The sequence below is a fragment of the Anomaloglossus baeobatrachus genome, chromosome 10 (assembly GCF_048569485.1).
Source record: "Anomaloglossus baeobatrachus isolate aAnoBae1 chromosome 10, aAnoBae1.hap1, whole genome shotgun sequence".
NCBI lineage: Eukaryota > Metazoa > Chordata > Amphibia > Anura > Aromobatidae > Anomaloglossus > Anomaloglossus baeobatrachus.
Genome location: NC_134362.1, coordinates 61,145,932 through 61,165,876, shown reverse-complemented (window position 1 = coordinate 61,165,876; position 19,945 = coordinate 61,145,932). Strand labels below are relative to the sequence as shown.

General features: G+C 45.5%; 1 protein-coding gene across 1 annotated transcript in view; it reads right to left on the bottom strand.

Annotated features, from left to right (window-relative positions):
* LOC142255337 (uncharacterized) overlaps window positions 1–7,862 on the bottom strand; it is a 35,774-nt gene extending 27,912 nt beyond the window's left edge. Inside the window, exons 1-2 of the mRNA XM_075326895.1 lie at window positions 7,497–7,862; window positions 2,116–2,459 (exon numbers count right to left, since the gene is read on the bottom strand). Coding sequence (XP_075183010.1) covers window positions 2,116–2,459; window positions 7,497–7,592 — 440 coding nt within the window. The 5' untranslated portion in view covers window positions 7,593–7,862. The remainder of the gene's footprint in view (window positions 1–2,115; window positions 2,460–7,496) is intronic.
* Window positions 7,863–19,945: the final 12,083 nt, after the last annotated feature.

The following is a 19,945-nucleotide window of genomic DNA, read 5'->3' as shown; positions in this document are numbered from 1 at the left end:
TCTGCGATCTGATCTTTTATTCCCAAGAAATCCACATTTTTTAAATATGTAAATGAGCTGTTAAGATCTATGGGCCGGACATGAGGATCTGCCCCCAGAGATTAGTGTAAATGAAAGGGGACGTTACCAATGTGAGACATGTAATAACTGACAGTCTGCTCTCTTTATCTACATATCTCACAGTTCTATCTCCAGATTTTTGGGGAGATCTATGTCTGGCCCATAGATCTTAAGAGCTCCTATAGATATTAATAAAACCATGGATTTCTTGGGAATAAAACATCAGATTGCAGATATGAAGGAATCATTTTATTCATCTTCCTATGACCTACATGCCCATGTGCACAAATAAAAGAGGACAGCAGCACTTTGTAAGTGCCAAGATACGCAACCTGCTGATGACACTCTGTGATGCTCAAAAAGATAATGATGATTGGCTTTCTGGTCAAATTTATGTAAAACATTCACACTACAGTAATTTTTTTATCATGACATTCGGGCATTTAAGTAGCTTCATGTAATGGTGATATCCTCATCTAAATTTATTGAAACAAAAGCCAACAACAGTGGTGGGTATATGCCCAAAAATGTCAATGTCTCAATAACTTGTCATATGGCCTTGATCATCAATTACAGGTAATGACATCTCATGATGTTCACAAGTGCAGTTATTGTCTGTGGAGGCCGGCATCCCACTCTTCCTGAAGGGCGGCCCTCAGGTCATTGATGTTCTGGGGTAGAGTTTCTAGCCCCTACAAGGTGACTTAGCTGATCCCATAGGTTTTCAATGGGATTCAGGTCTGTTGAAAGTCCACTCCATTTGAGTTCCCCCAGTCTACAGCAGATGTTCCCTAATGATGCGACCTCAATGAACTGAAGCATTGTCATCCATGAAGATGAAATTAGGCCAGTGTTGTACATACAGAGGCACAATGACTAGATGAATGATATTATTCCAGTAGTAGGAGCTGACACTGTACCATTTATAAAGTGTAGGGCCGTTCTGTACTGACTAGACACACCGCTCACACTGTAACACCAGCACCACTACCAAAGGCTCATCTGGTGACAACAGTGGCTGATGCATGGCACTCATAATTGTTGACCCTCATTTCTACTCAGCGTGAATCGACCTTTATCAGTGAACAGCACTGAGGCGCACTTGTCCCTTGTCCTTTTTAGATGATACCTGCGCCTGGTGGTGAGGTCAGGAACTCTTTCAGGTTGTCTATCAAGCAGACCACACTGGTGTAAACGGTTTTGAATGGTCTGAACTGACACCTGGTGCCTCTCACATCCCTTAAATGTGCCTGGAGTTGTGTGGCATTCATCATCTGGTTCCAAAATGTATTGTTCACAATGAAGTTGTCATGAATGTGGGATGTGGCCAACAGATGTCCACTTCTCTGCCTTTCTATTCCTCTTCCAGTCTCTCTGTATCTCCGTTGCAACCTGTTGATGACACTCTGTGATTCTCTAAGCTCAGTGGCCACTTCCATCTGAGAACATCCTGCTTGAAGCCTCGCAATAGCATGGTACAGTTGATCAATTGTTAGCTGTCATCTTGGTCTCCTGATATCAAAATGTTTAAAGCATGATGAGGGCTGATTAAAATTCTATTTGAACCCCAAAATTTATTGGGCGATTCATGACTCAAACACCTGTTGTGCATTTTGCCATTAAGCTCCTTGATAGAGAACAGCAAGTTTTGCAAAAAGTACTGAAACATTGAACAATTGGACATGTGCATGCAAAAGTTTAGAGAAGGTCACATTAAGGTCACCTGAAAAGGTTAGAGGGTATCTTAGGATCATCCTGAAATTTCACCCAAAAGCCAAATATCCCTAACTTTTCGTGAATCGTGTATATGTAAAACTTGAACTGCATTACTGCTATATGTGGCTGATGGCGCCTCGTGAATTGGCCAATTTTTACGCTAAGTACCATCATCTTTTCAGTACAAGATAAATCATGTAGATGCCGCTTCAATGGAATTTCTGTAAAAACTCCTAACTCAGGAAAAGAAGATACACACAATAATTGTATATAGATTATTTTCCTAGTCTTTCCTTGGATGTATAGGAAGGAAGAAAACAAAGAAAGTTTGTTTCTTACCCATCCTGGATGAAGTAGGACTTTGTTTTGTTCATTTTGCTCACAAGCTTGCACTCTATGATGACCAGCCTGACATCGCTCCTGTTGGTTTCTGCAGTGACAGTGACAGAAAGCCTCTCAGATCCCCCGATATGCAGGAGAGGTGATGTCACCTCATTCATACTTGTGCCTAGGACTGGGCCTAGTCCAATACCAAAGCGGAAATGACCAAACTGTCCGTCGGTTAAGCAATCCGTCCACATCAGATTGGTGTCCTGTGTATTTCGAAGATGAGTTTGGACAACCAGTGTGTCATTAGTGACATTTCTTACTGTGGTTCTTGAAGTAAAGTCCAAGTTATGCTCCTTTAACAAAGAGAAAATACAAACACTAGACAAAAATTTGTGAAGATATCATCATACTCCATACAACTAATCAGTACAAACACTGGAATGCAAAAAAAATGTTATATTCCCCCCAAATTCAGCTCCCAGCAGTGACACACACAACAATCTGTTGAAAAGTTAGTTTTTTTTAACTATGCAAAGTCAAAACATACCCTCCCTGGCAAACATTTAGCAGAATCCTACCTTCACACCAGGCGCCGACTGTCACGGCGCGGACTAGGGGAAAATCCAGCGTGAGACAAAACACACAACGACAAGGGTAACACGATGGCAAACAAGGAGACACTTTAACAACGGAGGACCCTAGCACTACTGAAAGGGAAGATGGACACTTCCTCCACTTACCTGCCACTGTACCCTGCTCGCCTAGCCAGTCCCTATACAGGTTCCTCACCTGTCGCCGAGCAGGAAGCTGAAGCCCTGAAAAGACCCTACAACAGTCCCTGCTGGGGAGTGGGCAGATGAGGGACACTAGCGCCACCGCTACACTAGAACAACACACCGGAGAACAGAGACCGACAGGGGGAAACACTATAAAAGGCTGCTACAGACAGCACCAAGACTGCAGCCACCACAGCAACTTCAAGACAGGATTTTCAGCAACTACTTCCACCTCCAGGCCCAGCAGCCAAATGGAAAAGAGAATAACCGGCACCCTCTGCTAGTAGCAGAGGGTATATCAAGGGACTAGGAGTGATCCCAAACTAGAAAAACCTGAGCTGGTAATTAGTCTGCTTGCTGGCAAGGAATACTGACATTGACCTTACGACTGCCAAAGGAAAAGGAAACAAGTTTAATATTGAGAGTCAATAATAGAAATGACTCTCAAATACTGCATCTGTCACTAGTGACATATTGCAGAGATACAGTCATGACACTGACTGTCTTACAGTTCAAGAGTAACTATTAGTTTAACTTTAATTTAAAAAATCAATAGTACACATGAAAAGAAGCAACTATGTAATACATCTTATCAGGGAAATCCACTTCCTCCTCCTCCTATACTGATCCTTCACTCTCAATTCATGGATAAAATTTGTATTCAGTGAAGACAGATGTTCCCATTACTGAGATAGGAGATGACAGTCGGTGCTTTTAACATTCTATGGAGGAGGGGGAACTAGAGACTGAGAAAGACATTCAGCTACAAGTTCTCCATAGAACCTTATGGGATAAGATCCTCTCCATAATTCTTCTTTAAAAAACACAAACATTTTTGGAAAACTACAGTCAGGGCCAGAAATATTTGGACAGTGACACAAGTTTTGTTATTTTAGCTGTTTATAAAAACATGTTCAGAAATAAAATTATATATATAATATGGGCTGAAAGTGCACACTCCCAGCTGCAATATGAGAGTTTTCACATCCAAATCGGAGAAAGGGTTTAGGAATCATAGCTCTGTAATGCATAGCCTCCTCTTTTTCAAGGGACCAAAAGTAATTGGACAAGGGACTCTAAGGGCTGCAATTAACTCTGAAGGCGTCTCCCTCGTTAACCTGTAATCAATGAAGTAGTTAAAAGGTCTGGGGTTGATTACAGGTGTGTGGTTTTGCATTTGGAAGCTGTTGCTGTGACCAGACAACATGCGGTCTAAGGAACTCTCAATTGAGGTGAAGCAGAACATCCTGAGGCTGAAAAAGAAGAAAAAATCCATCAGAGAGATAGCAGACATGCTTGGAGTAGCAAAATCCACAGTCGGGTACATTCTGAGAAAAAAGGAATTGACTGGTGAGCTTGGGAACTCAAAAAGGCCTGGGCATCCACGGATGACAACAGTGGTGGATGATCGCAGCATACTTTCTTTGGTGAAGAAGAACCCGTTCACAACATCAACTGAAGTCCAGAACACTCTCAGTGAAGTAGGTGTATCTGTCTCTAAGTCAACAGTAAAGAGAAGACTCCATGAAAGTAAATACAAAGGGTTCACATCTAGATGCAAACCATTCATCAATTCCAAAAATAGACAGGCCAGAGTTAAATTTGCTGAAAAACACCTCATGAAGCCAGCTCAGTTCTGGAAAAGTATTCTATGGACAGATGAGACAAAGATCAACCTGTACCAGAATGATGGGAAGAAAAAAGTTTGGAGAAGAAAGGGAACGGCACATGATCCAAGGCACACCACATCCTCTGTAAAACATGGTGGAGGCAACGTGATGGCATGGGCATGCATGGCTTTCAATGGCACTGGGTCACTTGTGTTTATTGATGACATAACAGCAGACAAGAGTAGCCGGATGAATTCTGAAGTGTACCGGGATATACTTTCAGCCCAGATTCAGCCAAATGCCGCAAAGTTGATCGGACGGCGCTTCATAGTACAGATGGACAATGACCCCAAGCATACAGCCAAAGCTACCCAGGAGTTCATGAGTGCAAAAAAGTGGAACATTCTGCAATGGCCAAGTCAATCACCAGATCTTAACCCAATTGAGCATGCATTTCACTTGCTCAAATCCAGACTTAAGACGGAAAGACCCACAAACAAGCAAGACCTGAAGGCTGCGGCTGTAAAGGCCTGGCAAAGCATTAAGAAGGAGGAAACCCAGCGTTTGGTGATGTCCATGGGTTCCAGACTTAAGGCAGTGATTGCCTCCAAAGGATTCGCAACAAAATATTGAAAATAAAAATATTTTGTTTGGGTTTGGTTTATTTGTCCAATTACTTTTGACCTCCTAAAATGTGGAGTGTTTGTAAAGAAATGTGTACAATTCCTACAATTTCTATCAGATATTTTTGTTCAAACCTTCAAATTAAACGTTACAATCTGCACTTGAATTCTGTTGTAGAGGTTTCATTTCAAATCCAATCTGGTGGCATGCAGAGCCCAACTCGCGAAAATTGTGTCACTGTCCAAATATTTCTGGACCTAACTGTATATGGTAAATCAACTTTGCAGTTCTTATTGGGAGTTGGGAGCTTTATTTTTGCCCCTGAAGAGGATTTAAAAACTCCTGGTGGAAAACAATAAAGTGCAAACTAGATACTGTCCAATCAAAAAGCTGCAAAAAAAAAAAAAAATCATCTGACAAAAAAAAACCTTTTCCAAAAGTCTCCAAATTTCTTCAGGAAAATAAAATCTATCCCTCAAACAAAGGTTCCTGAAGTTCTCTGCTTAAACACCCCCCTCCAAAAAAAAACAACTTGCCATTTTTGAACACCTCAAAAAAAATCTTAGTCTGAACAGAGCCTTACAGATCTCTTAATTAAAACTCTGGGTGTTTTGGAGAAAGTGCTTGTTTGCACTATATATATAGTTTTATACACCAACATATGGAGTGGATACCCACATTGCTGTAATTTTTGTGCTTGTGGATGTAGTCCGTGTTGTGTTACTATATACAAAGCCTCACTCACCAATACCAGTGGCCAGGAAGTGTATTTCATCACATGGAGAGAAAATAGTCTTAGGCATTAGTGAACTATAGACAGTGCATACCTTCTTCTAATACAGAGCTAATGTACACATATGTCATCGTATAATGGGATGGACACCTCTGGTTCTGCTCCTCGGGAGCAAACGACAGCTCCAACCACTCATGACAGCAATGTTATATATGTGGGTGTTTTAGTACCAAGTCACCAGCTTCTACTTTAGATGACTGTAAAGGTAATATGGGACCCTATAAATGTATGAACATGCAGATAAATGCATAGACATCCTACATTTTTTGGATGGAATGGTCTGTTCGAATATGATCCATTAATGGATTCAAAGCTGTGTTAGTAAATTGTATTCTTCACTATTGTTTATCAAATAATCCGATATTTTTTCATGACTATATACAACCAGTGCCAATGTGTCTAATATTTGTTCATAACTCAACAAACTGCTATATACACATGTAAGTAAATAAGATTATTTTTTTACCCACTGATCAAAATGTTATTATAAGCATGTTTTATTATTAGCAATCGATTAAAATCTAATTATCAAAAGATCAAAATCGAATTATCAAAACATCCTAATATAATTATTAGCAAAAGATCAAAATCTAGTTATTAGTAATCGATCAAAATTTCAAAATTAGCAATTAATCAGAATCTAATTATTAGCAATTGATCAAAATCTAATTATTAGCAACCAATCAAAATCAAAATATTAGCAAAAGATCAAAATCTAATTATTAGTAATCGATCAAAATTTCAAAATTAGCACCAATCAAAATTTCAATATTAGCAGGTAATCAAAAGCTAATTATTAGCAATTCATCAAAATCTAATTATTAGCAAAAGATCAAAATTAATTATTAGCAATTCATCAAAATCTAATTATTACCAAAAGATCAAAATCGAATTATTAGCAAAATATCCTATTCTAATTACCCTGTTTCCCTGAAAATAAGCCCTAGCATGATTTTTCATGATTTTTGAGGATGCTCGAAACATAAGCCTATTCCAAAATTAAGCCCTTGTTATAGTTAATTAAATAAAAAAGTCAATTTAAATAGTGTCCAGGCATCTATTCAAGTAAAATCAATTAACAATAGAATGCAGGAGGAAAGATAGACCCTTAACCAAGGAAAGCAGACACCTCAAAAAGAGTCATACTCAAAAGACCCCATGAGACCCAAAAGGTTGGCAAGTGCCAGACTCTCATACATGGGATGAGAAGTCCTGCTGGTCACCACACTGCACTAGATTGTTGCTCATTGAAAAATAAGACATCCCCTGAAAATAAGTCCTATGATATTTTGGAGAAAAAAAATTAATGACTGTCTTATTTTCGGGGAAACACAGTATTAAAAATCGATCAAAATTTAATTATTAGCAACCAAACAAAATCGAATTATTAGCAACCGATCACAATCTAATTATTAGCAATCGATCAACATTTCTATATTAGCAACTGATCAAACGCTAATTAGCAACAGTTCAAAATTTGAATATTCGCAACCGATCAAAATTATATTTTCAAAATAATTTCCCAACATTCTATTGATCTATTAAACACCAGCATAACAGTAACAGTATAGAAGATACAGCTCTTACCGGTATATGCTTTGGCTTTTCTGACCCAGCACTGATCAGCTCACATAGTAGTGTTACATATAAAATCCAAGGTACAATGAAGTTTTGTTGCCCCATTTTAAAGACATAGGTCCATAGACGCCTGGCTGGTAGTAGGGTTTCCTGAGCAGGAGCTTTCCGAAGCTCCTATTGAAGGTTATGGCTATACCTTTAGTGCTGCTTAGGATGAAATGTGTCTAGTAATGGACTGTCTGCGGAACGGAGGGTGGGGACTTTTAACCTTTTAGTTGCCAAGTTAGGAATCTGATGTTTACTCATTAAAGTGTTGATACATCTATATATGACGTTTCCTCCAGGTGGGGTCAGGGCATCCGTACATGATAGAAAATGCTTCCCAACCACAAACAAGTGTTTTTTTTTTTCTTCCTTGTCTTCAGAATGGAGTTTGCGGTTTGGGAGTAATAAGAACAGGACAATGTGTAAGCAGATGTCAGATAATTATAACAGAAGATATCTTCCAGGCTTCCGGCTCATCCTGTGCAGCCAGGAGACTTTTTTTCTTCTTTTGTGTGTGGTGGGATATGTGGGATCAGGGGACTGCTTGTTCTTAGTGCATTAGTGAAAGATGATACTAAAAGACTGGGAAGATGTAATGGTATTTTTTTTATTTTCCGAGTCAAAGTTGCTTTCAGATTTTTATGTTGTATTTTTGACAGTATAGAAAAACCACCTTGAGACTGTGGTATGCTTTGACTTGGATACTTGTACTACAACACATGGGTGCACACTATTGGCAATTAAATTCTTAATTATTTATTTTGTTTGCCTATATAGTGTCCAAATATTACACAGCTCTTTCATCATTAGGCATGAGCGAACCTGAACGGTAAAGCTCGGGGTCCATACCGGACACCTTTTGTCCTGGGCTCGAACTTGAACACAGACGTTTCTTGAACAGTGCGTGTCCAGGTGCTTCTTTGAATGCTGAATAAAACTTGTTGAAAGGCTACAGCTAAGGCAATTAGCAAGCTTTTCAGCATGGGGAAGATGCCTGTACGCTGCTGTGAACAAAATTAAATAATTTTTTTTTTTACCTGGGGTCGCCCCTATTATTGATAACCAACGCAGATAAAGCAGACAACTGTAGGCTGCAGCCCTCAGCTATCTACTTTACCCTGGCTGGTTATCAAAAATACTGGGGACCGTATGCTGTTTTTAAAAATTATTTATTTAAATTTACTTTTTTTTTTATAACCAGCCAAAGACCGTGACTTTTATATTGATGGCCTAGCCCTAGGATAGGTCATCAATGTCTGATTCATGGGGATTAGAGATAGGCAAGTACTGAAATGCTTGGGTGCTTGGTCCTCGAGTCAAGGTCAGATGCTCTGAAAGTGCTCAATGAGTGTAATGGAAGTCAACGACTGGCCAGTTCAGCGCTCCACCCAAATACATCCAGCCATAAAGAGAGCATTTCCGGGGGATGGAGGACAGGATTTTTTGGGGGACACAGTACATCCGAAAACATTACTTTACCCCAAGTGGGAGCCATTTAGAGACTGTGAATGGCTCTCCCTGGGGTTCCTACACACATCATGCAGTGAAGCTAGGCTGTGCGTTGTGGCCTTTGTTTCATGGTCAAAACATCCAAGCACCCGCGACACTCGGCCAAGCTCCGCAAGTACCCAAGCACCAGCGACACTCGGCCAAGCTCCGCGAGTACGCAAGCACCCTGAGGCTCGATCGAGTAATGAGCAGTGCTAAGCACACTTGATCGCTCATCACTAGAAGGTGCGCAACTCTCTGTTTCCCCACCAATCAGCTGTTCACAGATGTGCCGAGTTGCTTCACGTCATACCACAGCTCTATAGTCTTTTAGTCTTTATAGTGACCACGACCTGGTACTGTGCATCCTTCCCGTTGATTTGAATCAGGGCCGGAAGTGTAGAACCGGACTGTGACTAGCTCCACAACTCAATAGGTTCGGCTGCCATTGGCATTGGGAGCACCTGAGTGGCGTGGATGCCGAGTGTGGCGCACCCCCTACCTATTAATAGGCCATCAATATAAAAGTCCCTTTAAGTTAATTTTCATGGCAAAAAATGGCTCTGCAATTCCTTTGATCACTTTTCAAAACAATCTAGTGTTAATGCAAATTGCCACTATAAAACCTGAAATTGCAAACGTTGTGAAAACCACAATTTGTGTCAGTCTGAAAACATTTTGCCAGAGCTGTAGTATGTGCATATTTTTTTTATATATGGAGGTGTGCGTATGGTGGCGGTGCGCCATGTGATGGGAATCTTTGGCACTTTCCTCCCCGCTGCACCTGTACTTCCAACCTAATCCTGCAGCATTCCCAAAGCAGCATGGCAATTTGCAATAATCCACATGTGGCATATGCGTCTCAGACACACACAGGAACACATCTAGTGGAGCTGCAGTATTATTTTCTTGGTGCTGAAGTTCATTGTCTAACATGATGATGGTTGGGACTCCTTAAGAGTTTCCGCAGGTTGTGCAGCCAAATATCTTGTCTACGCTATACTTCAGATACACACTGGAGGCTAAAGACTGAAATATTAGGAACAGATGTCAAATCCTCATTTTATGAATATTACTGCATAAACTTAGAACTTTTTCTTTTTTTGTACAAGAGGTTTATACCGGAGACGAGAAGCTTCATTAGCCGCAGGACGACACTAACCAGACTCGGAGCAGGCACCATAAACAAGCCCTCATTCTCCGACGTTACGCAGGTGGATTAATATATAACGACTTGATATGGCATAAAATCAAAGGCGCCACGTCAAGTAATTCATTCTAAAGCAAATGTTTAATGACTGCTTGTAGAATGTATAGCAATATGTTAGCAGATATCAAATATTGCAATGTAAAGCCTGGCCGCGACATGATTCCTAAGACATTAATATAATTTAGGATGATCTGGTGTTATAGTAATGTAATTTATTCAGCAATTTTTCTTTATCATAGCGACTTTCCAGGAACAAGTGTAATATGGAGAGAAAAGGGTTAAGACACACGGCTATTTTAGGAGCAGGCCTTTATCCACATGGATTTCGATCACCTTTTATGACTCTGTCTGGGGTTGTGTTTAGGAATCTGCCACCTTCTTATTCTTTGTTATTGTATCTGTACGTTTCACTACAATATACCCCGGATAGGGAGCGAACGTTACATCCAGCAGAATTTCCATACAAGTTCAATGTTCTACAGGTCTTTATATAATGTGGAAGCATCTGAAGAAATTTTTGGGGCTCAATTAAAACACTATTTTCAGTCCGATTGCGATCGACAGAAACCATCATCGGCATGTGAACAATTATATGGGCCCGGGCCAAAGTCTGATTTTTCACTTGGATCCAATTATCGGGTCACACTCAGCCATGCAAATCTATGAGTCTGTGGAAATCATCAGACTGCATTCTGATGACATCTGAGTGCAGTCTGATTTTCAGATTGAATGGGGGAAACATTTTTCTCCATCTTGTCTGAGAAAATCAGATCACACTGATCAAAATGTAATTTGTATAATTTACCCAATTCTCTCAGATGAGAATATAAACTGGTGTGACCCCAGACTTAGAAGGTGGTGTTATCAGCGCCCAAAAAAAAAAAATATCGTTCCAAGAGTAACTGTAGTTTATTACATTTGTCTGATGTTAACAAGGGATGCTGTGATCAGTTATGCTCTGCACTAGTTCCTTCCATTTGGGAAGGAAAAATCAACGTTCAACTACTATAAATAATTCAAGACATAACTAATACTTAAAAGGGTTAAGGAAGCTATCCAATACCCTTACACATTTCATTTTTTAATTCATCAATTGTGCTATGTGCCACCAAATGCTTCCATACGCTATAAACCTTTTATCATGCAGATAGCATCACTGTCAGTTGCAGCTCTGATGTTTACATCCATCACTTAGTCTCCCCAAGTTTACTGTGCTATATTAGTAGAAGTTCCATCATGCATCGCAGTAGCCTGTGAGAACACTTAGTATCTCCTGATATCTTGAGCAGTGCAAAGAGTCAGAGCAGCCTAGGCTAGGTACCAATATAATCTTGCAATTGCTAGTATTGACCTATCACTGTTGTGCAAATTGCAACACTTTTCAGCTGCCCACATCAATGATTGCATTGCCTAAACCCTTTGCATTTGAAATGCAGATCGCAGCATTTCATTAGCAAAGGCGTCAGCCACTGCTGTATTGCTGAATGAAACTGTTAGCTCAGATCCTGTGAGGCAGACCAATTGTCTTGTCAGGACACATGCTGCTCAGGCAGCTGTCATTCTTCCAAAATGTCCATACTCACCAACAGGAGCCCAGTGAAAACTAAAGGCCCCATCACACGCAACGATATATCGCCGGAGTCATGGATTCCGTGACGCACATCCGGCATAGTTAGCAACGTCGTTGCATGTGACACCAACAAACAGACGTTAACGATGGAAAATACTCACCATTTTGTCCATCATTGACACGTCGTTCATTTTCCAAAAATCGTTGATTGTTGAGGACGCAGGTTGTTCGTCGTTCCTGAGGCAGCACACATCGCTATGTGGAACACCTCGGGAACGACGAACTACAGCTTACCTGCGTCCTTTGGCAATAAGGAAGGATGGAGGTGGGCGGGATGTTACGGCCGCTCATCTCCGCCCTTATTGGGCGGCCGCTTAGTGACGCCGCACAAACCGCCCCCCTAGAAAGGAGGAGGTTTGCCGGCAACAGCGACGTCGCTAGGCAGGTAAGTCCGTGTGACGGCTCCTAACAATATTGTGCGCCACGGGCAGCGATTTGCCTGTGACGCACAAACGACGGCGGGTACGCTCGCTAGCGATGTCGCTGCGTGTGACGGGGCCTTTACTTTCATTTGGTCTGATTTCTGTGCCTGAAAATAGGAGGAAGAAGAATCTGCATAACAAGCTAGTACTGTGATCCCTGCTGAGATACACTCCTAGAAGCTATACATCTAACACAAGTATATTACAAAAGGTATTGTTTAGAAGAGCTATGATATTTGTAAAAGGGGATGAAAAAGTAGTGGGAAAATCCATTTAGATCTGAAAAATCCATTTTGATTATTATTATTATTATTATTATTTATTTATAGAGCACCATTGATTCCATGGTGCTGTACATGAGAAGGGGGTTACATACAAAATACATGTACAAGTTACAGTAGACAGACTAGTACAGAGGGAAGAGGGCCCTGCCCTTGCGGGCTTACATTCTATAGGATTATGGGGAGGAGACAATAGGTGGGGTGTAGGTGGGGCGGCAGCTCCGCACGGTGGTGGGGCGGCAGCTCCGCACGGTGGTGGGGCGGCAGCTCCGCACGGTGGTGGGGCGGCAGCTCCGCACGGTGGTGGGGCGGCAGCTCCGCACGGTGGTGGGGCGGCAGCTCCGCACGGTGGTGGGGCAGTGAGGTCATTCAAGGTTATAGGCATTTCTGAACAGATGAGTCTTTAGGTTCCGTTTGAAGTTTGCAAGTGTAGTAGATAATCTGACGTGTTGAGGCAGTGAGTTCCAGAAGACTGGGGATGTTCGGGAGAAGTCTTGGAGACGGTTGCATGAGGAGCGAATGAGAGAGGAGGATAGAAGGAGATCTTGGGAGGACCGGAGATTACGTTTTGGAGTGTAGCGAGAGATTAGTTCAGAGATATATGGAGGAGACAATTTGTGGATGGCTTTATAAGTCAGTATTAGTAGTTTGAATTGGATACGATGGAAGATTGGGAGCCAGTGAAGGGACATGCAGAGAGGAGAAGCGGGGTGGTAGTGAGGCGAGAGGTGGATCAGTCGGGCAGCAGCATTAAGGATGGACTGGAGAGGGGCGAGCGTGTTAGCAGGGAGACCACATAGGAGGATGTTGCAGTAGTCGAGGCGGGAGATTATGAGAGCATGCACTAGCATTTTTGTAGATTGAGAATTGATGAAGGGACGGATTCTGGAAATATTTTTGAGTTGAAGACGACAGGAGGTGGTGAGGGATTGAATGTGTGGTATGAAGGACAAGGCAGAGTCAAAGGTCACTCCGAGGCACCGAACTTTGGATGCTGGGGAGAGCGTGATGTTATTTATTGTAATAGATAGTTCAGGTAGAGAGTGTAGGGGAGATGGAGGAAAGATGATCAGCTCAGTTTTGGCCACATTGAGCTTTAGGAAGCGAGAGGAGAAGAAGGAAGATATAGCAGATAGGCACTCTGGGATTCTGGACAGCAGAGAAGTGACATCTGGACCAGAGAGGTAGATCTGAGTGTCATCGGCATATAGGTGGTACTGGAAGCCATGGGACTTTATGAGTTGTCCCAGGCCAAATGTATAGATAGAAAAAAGTAATGGTCCCAGGACAGAGCCTTGAGGGACACCAACAGAGAGAGGACGGGATGAAGAGGTTGTGTGGGAGTGGGAGACAGTAAAAGTGCGGTTGGAGAGGTATGAAGAGATCCAAGAGAGGGCGAGGTCTCTGACACCAAGGGAAGAGAGGATCTGTAGTAGGAGGGAGTGGTCAACAGTGTCAAAAGCTGAGGATAGGTCTAGAAGTAGGAGTATAGAGAAGTGGTTGTTAGCTTTGGCAGTAAGTCATTTGTGATTTTTGTCAGGGCAGTTTCAGTGGAATGATGTGGACGGAAGCCGGACTGTAGGTTGTCAAAGTGAGAGATAGAGGAGAGGTGGGAGGAAAGTTCAGCATGGACGTGCTGTTCCAGGAGTTTTGAGGCGAATGGGAGTAGCGATATGGGGCGATAGCTGGCAGCAGAGGTTGGGTCGAGGGAAGGTTTCTTTAGGATGGGTGTGACTGTTGCATGTTTAAAGGCAGAAGGGAAGGTACCAGTTGATAAAGATAGGTTGAAGAGATGGGTTAAGGCTGGAATTAGGATAGTGGTGAGGTTGGGGAGGAGGTGGGTTGGGATGGGATCACGTGCGCAGGTGGTGAGGTGCGCTTTTGAGAGAAGATGTGCAAGCTCTTCTTCGGTGATAGTGGAGAGGAAGTTTATGGGGGAGGAGCAGTGGTCTGTTATATGAAGGGGTTGTGGTGGTTGAGCAGAAAAGACTTGTCTGGTTTGGTCGATCTTTTCTTTGAAATATGTGGCAAATTCTTCTGCGGAAATGAGGGAGGTTGGAGGGGGCAGTGGTGGGCGAAGGAGGGAGTTGAAAGTATTGAAGAGCTGTTTGGGGTTGTGTGTTAAAGAGGATATGAGGTTTCTGAAGTATTCCTGTTTAGCCGAGGTAAGGGCCAAGCGAAATGTGTGAATTGCATTTTTGAATGTGGTGAAGTCTTCCTGGGAGTGCGTTTTCTTCCAGCGCCGCTCTGCAGCCCTAGACACTTGCCGTAGTTTTTTAGTGAGGCTGTTGTGCCAGGGTTGTCTATTGATTTGTCTCACTCTGCCATGCACAAGAGGAGCAACTGAATCAATAGCTGATGTGAGAGTGGCGTTGTAGAAAGTGGTGGCACTGTTTGTGTCGTGCACTGAAGATATGGAGGACAGTGGTAGGATAGAGTCAGAAAGGGTATGTATGTTGACGTGTGCGAGGTTTCTGCGAGGGTGTGATACGTGCTGGACAGGAGGGGCAGGTGAGGAGGACAGGGCAGTGAAGGTCAATAGATGGTGGTCAGATAAGGGGAGAGGGGAGGTAGTGAGGTTAGATAGAGAGCAGAGACGGGTGAAGATAAGGTCTAATGTGTGTCCATCTTTATGGGTGGCAGAGGTGGACCACTGAGATAGACCAAAAGATGAAGCAAGGGAGAGTAGTTTGGAGGCTGCTGACTGGCGGGTGTCAGTGGGGATGTTGAAGTCACCCATGATAATAGTGGGAATGTCAGCAGAGAGAAAGTGTAGAAGCCAGGCAGAGAACTGGTCGATAAAGGAAGTGGTAGGGCCTGGGGGTCTGTATATGATGGCCACTTGGAGGTTGGAAGGAGAATAGATGCGGACAGAGTGCACTTCAAAGGAAGGCAGGACAAGGGAGGGTAAGGGTGGGATTGGATTAAAGCTGCAGTTGTTAGAAAGAAGGAGGCCCACTCCTCCACCTTGTCTATTGCCAGGGCGAGGAGTATGGGAGAAGTGAAGGCCACCGTAGCACAGCGCAGCAGGGGAGGCAGTGTTGGATGGTGTCAGCCATGTTTCAGTGATGCCCAGAAAGGATAGATTGCAAGAGGTAAAGAGGTCGTGAATGATGTGCAGTTTGTTACAGACCGAACGGGCATTCCACAGCGCTCCAGAGAGAGTGGGCGGTGGAGTGGGTGAGAGGGGGATGGGTTTTATATTGGAGAGGTTGCGGTAGTTACTAGTAAGGGTGGAGCGATAGGGGGGTGGTAGAGAGGAGTGTCCCATCTGGGGAGGTCCAGGATTGGGAGATATGTCACCAGCAGTGAGGAGAAGTAGAGAAAGAGAGAGCAGGTGGGAGAAGGAGAGTGCACGGCATGGTCTGCGTGTTATTAAGACAGACCTGAGATTTAGGAGCAGGTCAGCAGATGAGGACAGGTGGGGAGGTAAAAGGGATTGCCCATAGAGCCCTTGGGACACTTTAGCATGTACCTTAGAAGCCAATTCATTGCAGACCAAGGCAAAAACTGTCCTCTGGCCTCCATCTGGTCAGTATAGGTCTGAATGTATACAATTCTAAACACAAGGCTAACCTATGGCACTAGTTTAGTGGCTATATGGAGCTCTGCAATAGCTTAAAAAGGTAGAGTTGAGAACAAATGTTCACATTGCCCAGAATCCAGTTATGGCAGCCAAAGCAAGGCAATCTGCACTTCTACTGCCAGCACCCTGTATGGCCACCATAAAAGACTCAACTGGGTTGTCCGTCACAGAAGATGCAAGTCCTTTATCTAGCGCAGTGAATTTTCAGAAAGGTTATAAGTCTGAGTTCCAGCTCCTGACTGCTCCTCCATAACAGAACCCTATTGAGAAAAGGAGGGCACAGAAAACTGGCTGTGGACAAGGAAGAAAGCATATGAAATGGCAATATGTGCAGTAGCAGAGCTGTAAAGATACATACAGGGAAAGATTGCAATGCCCTGATTTCACACAGATCACATCCAGCCTGTATTACTGGGAGGAACACTCCAAGAAAAATCTTAAAATTGGGATCAGACTGCACCCTGCAATTCAGGGTGATGGAAAAATGAAGGAATGAAGTTTGTAGATTTAAACTTAGTGATTAGGAGTATTTTGCGGACCATAAGACGCACCAGATAAGGCACATTATCAATGAGCGCCTGCTAAGGCGCCTAGGTTAATATATAAGGCGCATCGGAGTATAAGGCGCAGCGCATTAAATGAAACAAAGCTCAGACCGTAGGTCAAACTTCATTCAACTCTCACAATAACTCAACTTGTTCATTTGTAACTGCATATCAATAAAATTACATTTTCAGTTCATTCCTCCTCCACAAATGCATCAAATCCTTCATCATCAATGTCGGAGTTTAACAGTTGGGCGATTTCTATATCGAGCATGCTCGGCTCCCCCTCATCATTATCGGAGTCGGTCTCGATGCTGCTGCTTAGCTCTTCAGTGATGATTCCAGCCTTTCTGAAATCTCGGATGACACTGGAGACTGATACCTTCTTCCAGGCATCCACAATCCACTGGCACAGTGGCATAACTTGCCCGGCGTTGCCTCCCTGTGTTGGTGAATGTGTGGTCACCTTCTGTTATCCAATGCTCCCACACAGCTCACAATTTAACTTTAAATGACCTGTTGATGCCGATATTTAGCGGCTGGAGCTCCTTGGTTAATCCACCCAGAATTACGGCAAGCTCTGAATTAGTTTTCTTCACATGGGCGCGCATGGAGTCACAAACCAATAGGGATGGGGTATTGTGGGGGGGAGAAGCCATTCGGTCTCTTGACGTAGACCTCCCTCAGCTACTCAATCATCTTCTCCTCGTCCATCCAGCCCTTTGGGTTAAGGGCACTTTACACGCTGTCGGTTATGCGTCATGGGCAAATCGCTGCCCGTGGCACACAACATCGCTTACACCAGTTACACATACTTACCTGCCTAGTTACGTCGCTCTGGCCAGCGAACCGCCTCCTAAGGGGGCAGTTCCTGTGGCGTCACAAAGCGGCCGCCAATCAGAAGCGGAGGGGCAGAGACTAGCAGGATGAACATCCCACCCATCTCCTTCCTTCCTCATTGCTGGCGGCCGCAGGTACGGTGATGTTCCTCGCCCCTGCAGTCAGGGGGGGGGGGGGGAGGGAGAGGAAAGGCGCACTTCTGTCTCTTTAAATACACGGAGGGCGCCAGGCATAGTGAGCTGATTAACCCCGGAAGTTCCAGCACCTGCACTTCCGGGTCAGAGGCGCGCGGGCGCGGTAATCAGCTCACTGCCCCGTGCTGCAGCGTCCAATGCTTCAGACGACACACGCCGCGGAGGAGGACGCGACTGGAGCTGGAGCCAGCCAGAGGAGGGTAATCAGCAGAGCAGGGCAGCAGGCACCGGAGCAGGTATGCGTAAGGCAGAGCCTAGAATGTATGAGCACCTTACAGGTTAGTTGATGATCGTTGCGATGCCTCTTTTTGGCTGGGGGAGGCTGGGGAGAGAGAGGCTGGGGGAGGCTGGGGAGAGAGAGGCTGAGGCTGGGGGAGGCTGGGGAGAGAGGCTGAGGATGGGGGAGGCTGGGGGAGAGAGGCTGATGCTGGGGGAGGCTGGGGGGAGAGAGGCTGATGCTGGGGAGGCTGGGGGGAGAGAGGCTGATGCTGGGGGAGGCTGGGGGGAGAGAGGCTGATGCTGGGGGGAGAGAGGCTGATGCTGGGGGAGGCTGGGGGGAGAGAGGCTGATGCTGGGGGAGGCTGGGGGGGAGAGAGGCTGATGCTGCGGGAGGCTGGGGGAGAGAGAGGCTGAGGCTGGGGGAGGCTGGGGGAGAGAGAGGCTGAGGCTGGGGGAGGCTGGGGGAGAGAGAGGCTGATGCTGGGGGAGGCTGGGGGAGAGAGAGGCTGAGGCTGGGGGAGGCTGGGGGAGAGAGAGGCTGATGCTGGGGGAGGCTGGGGGGAGAGAGGCTGATGCTGGGGGAGGCTGGGGAGAGAGAGGCTGATGCTGGGGGAGGCTGGGGAGAGAGAGGCTGATGCTGGGGGAGGCTGGGGAGAGAGGCTGATGCTGGGGGAGGCTGGGGAGAGAGGCTGATGCTGGGGGAGAGGCTGCTGCTGAAGGCGGGGGAGAGAGGGGCCAATGCTAGAGACAGAGGACAAGGGTTGAGGGATAGTGCAATGACAAAATCGATGGGGGGAGTGTAAGGACTCAGAATAAGAGGGGGGCAGCATTGGGAGCTCATTATGGAGAAGGGGCAGCATGTGTGGGCTCAGTATGGAGTGGAGCAATGTAGGGGAGTCAATATCAAGAGTGGGGTAGTGTGTGTGTGTGTGTGTGTGTGTGTGTGTGTGTGTGTGTGTGTGTGGTCTCAGCATAAGCGTTAGTGTGGTGGTCTTAGTGTGATGAATGGGGCAGCATGGAGGTGTCATTATGGAAAAGAGTAAGGCAGCATTAGGCGCTCATGGAGAGGGGCAGCATGCATGGGACCCTGTGAGGAGGGGGCAGCATGCATGGGACCCTGTGAGGAGGGGGCAGCATGCATGGGACCCTGTGAGGAGGGGGCAGCATGCATGGGACCCTGTGAGGAGGGGGCAGCATGCATGGGACCCTGTGAGGAGGGGGCAGCATGCATGGGACCCTGTGAGGAGGGGGCAGCATGCATGGGACCCTGTGAGGAGGGGGCAGCATGCATGGGACCCTGTGAGGAGGGGGCAGCATGCATGGGACCCTGTGAGGAGGGGGCAGCATGCATGGGACCCTGTGAGGAGGGGGCAGCATGCATGGGACCCTGTGAGGAGGGGGCAGCATGAATGGGACCCTGTGAGGAGGGGGCAGCATGCATGGGACCCTGTGAGGAGGGGGCAGCATGCATGGGACCCTGTGAGGAGGGGGCAGCATGCATGGGACCCTGTGAGGAGGGGGCAGCATGCATGGGACCCTGTGAGGAGGGAGCAGCATGCATGGGACCCTGTGAGGAGGGGGCAGCATGCATGGGACCCTGTGAGGAGGGGGCAGCATGCATGGGACCCTGTGAGGAGGGGGCAGCATGCATGGGACCCTGTGAGGAGGGGGCAGCATGCATGGGACCCTGTGAGGAGGGGGCAGCATGCATGGGACCCTGTGAGGAGGGGGCAGCATGCATGGGACCCTGTGAGGAGGGGGCAGCATGCATGGGACCCTGTGAGGAGGGGGCAGCATGCATGGGACCCTGTGAGGAGGGGGCAGCATGCATGGGACCCTGTGAGGAGGGGGCAGCATGCATGGGACCCTGTGAGGAGGGGGCAGCATGCATGGGACCCTGTGAGGAGGGGGCAGCATGCATGGGACATTGTGAGGAGGGAGCAGCATGCATGGGACACTGAGGGAGCAGCATGCATGGGACCCTGTGAGGAGGGATCA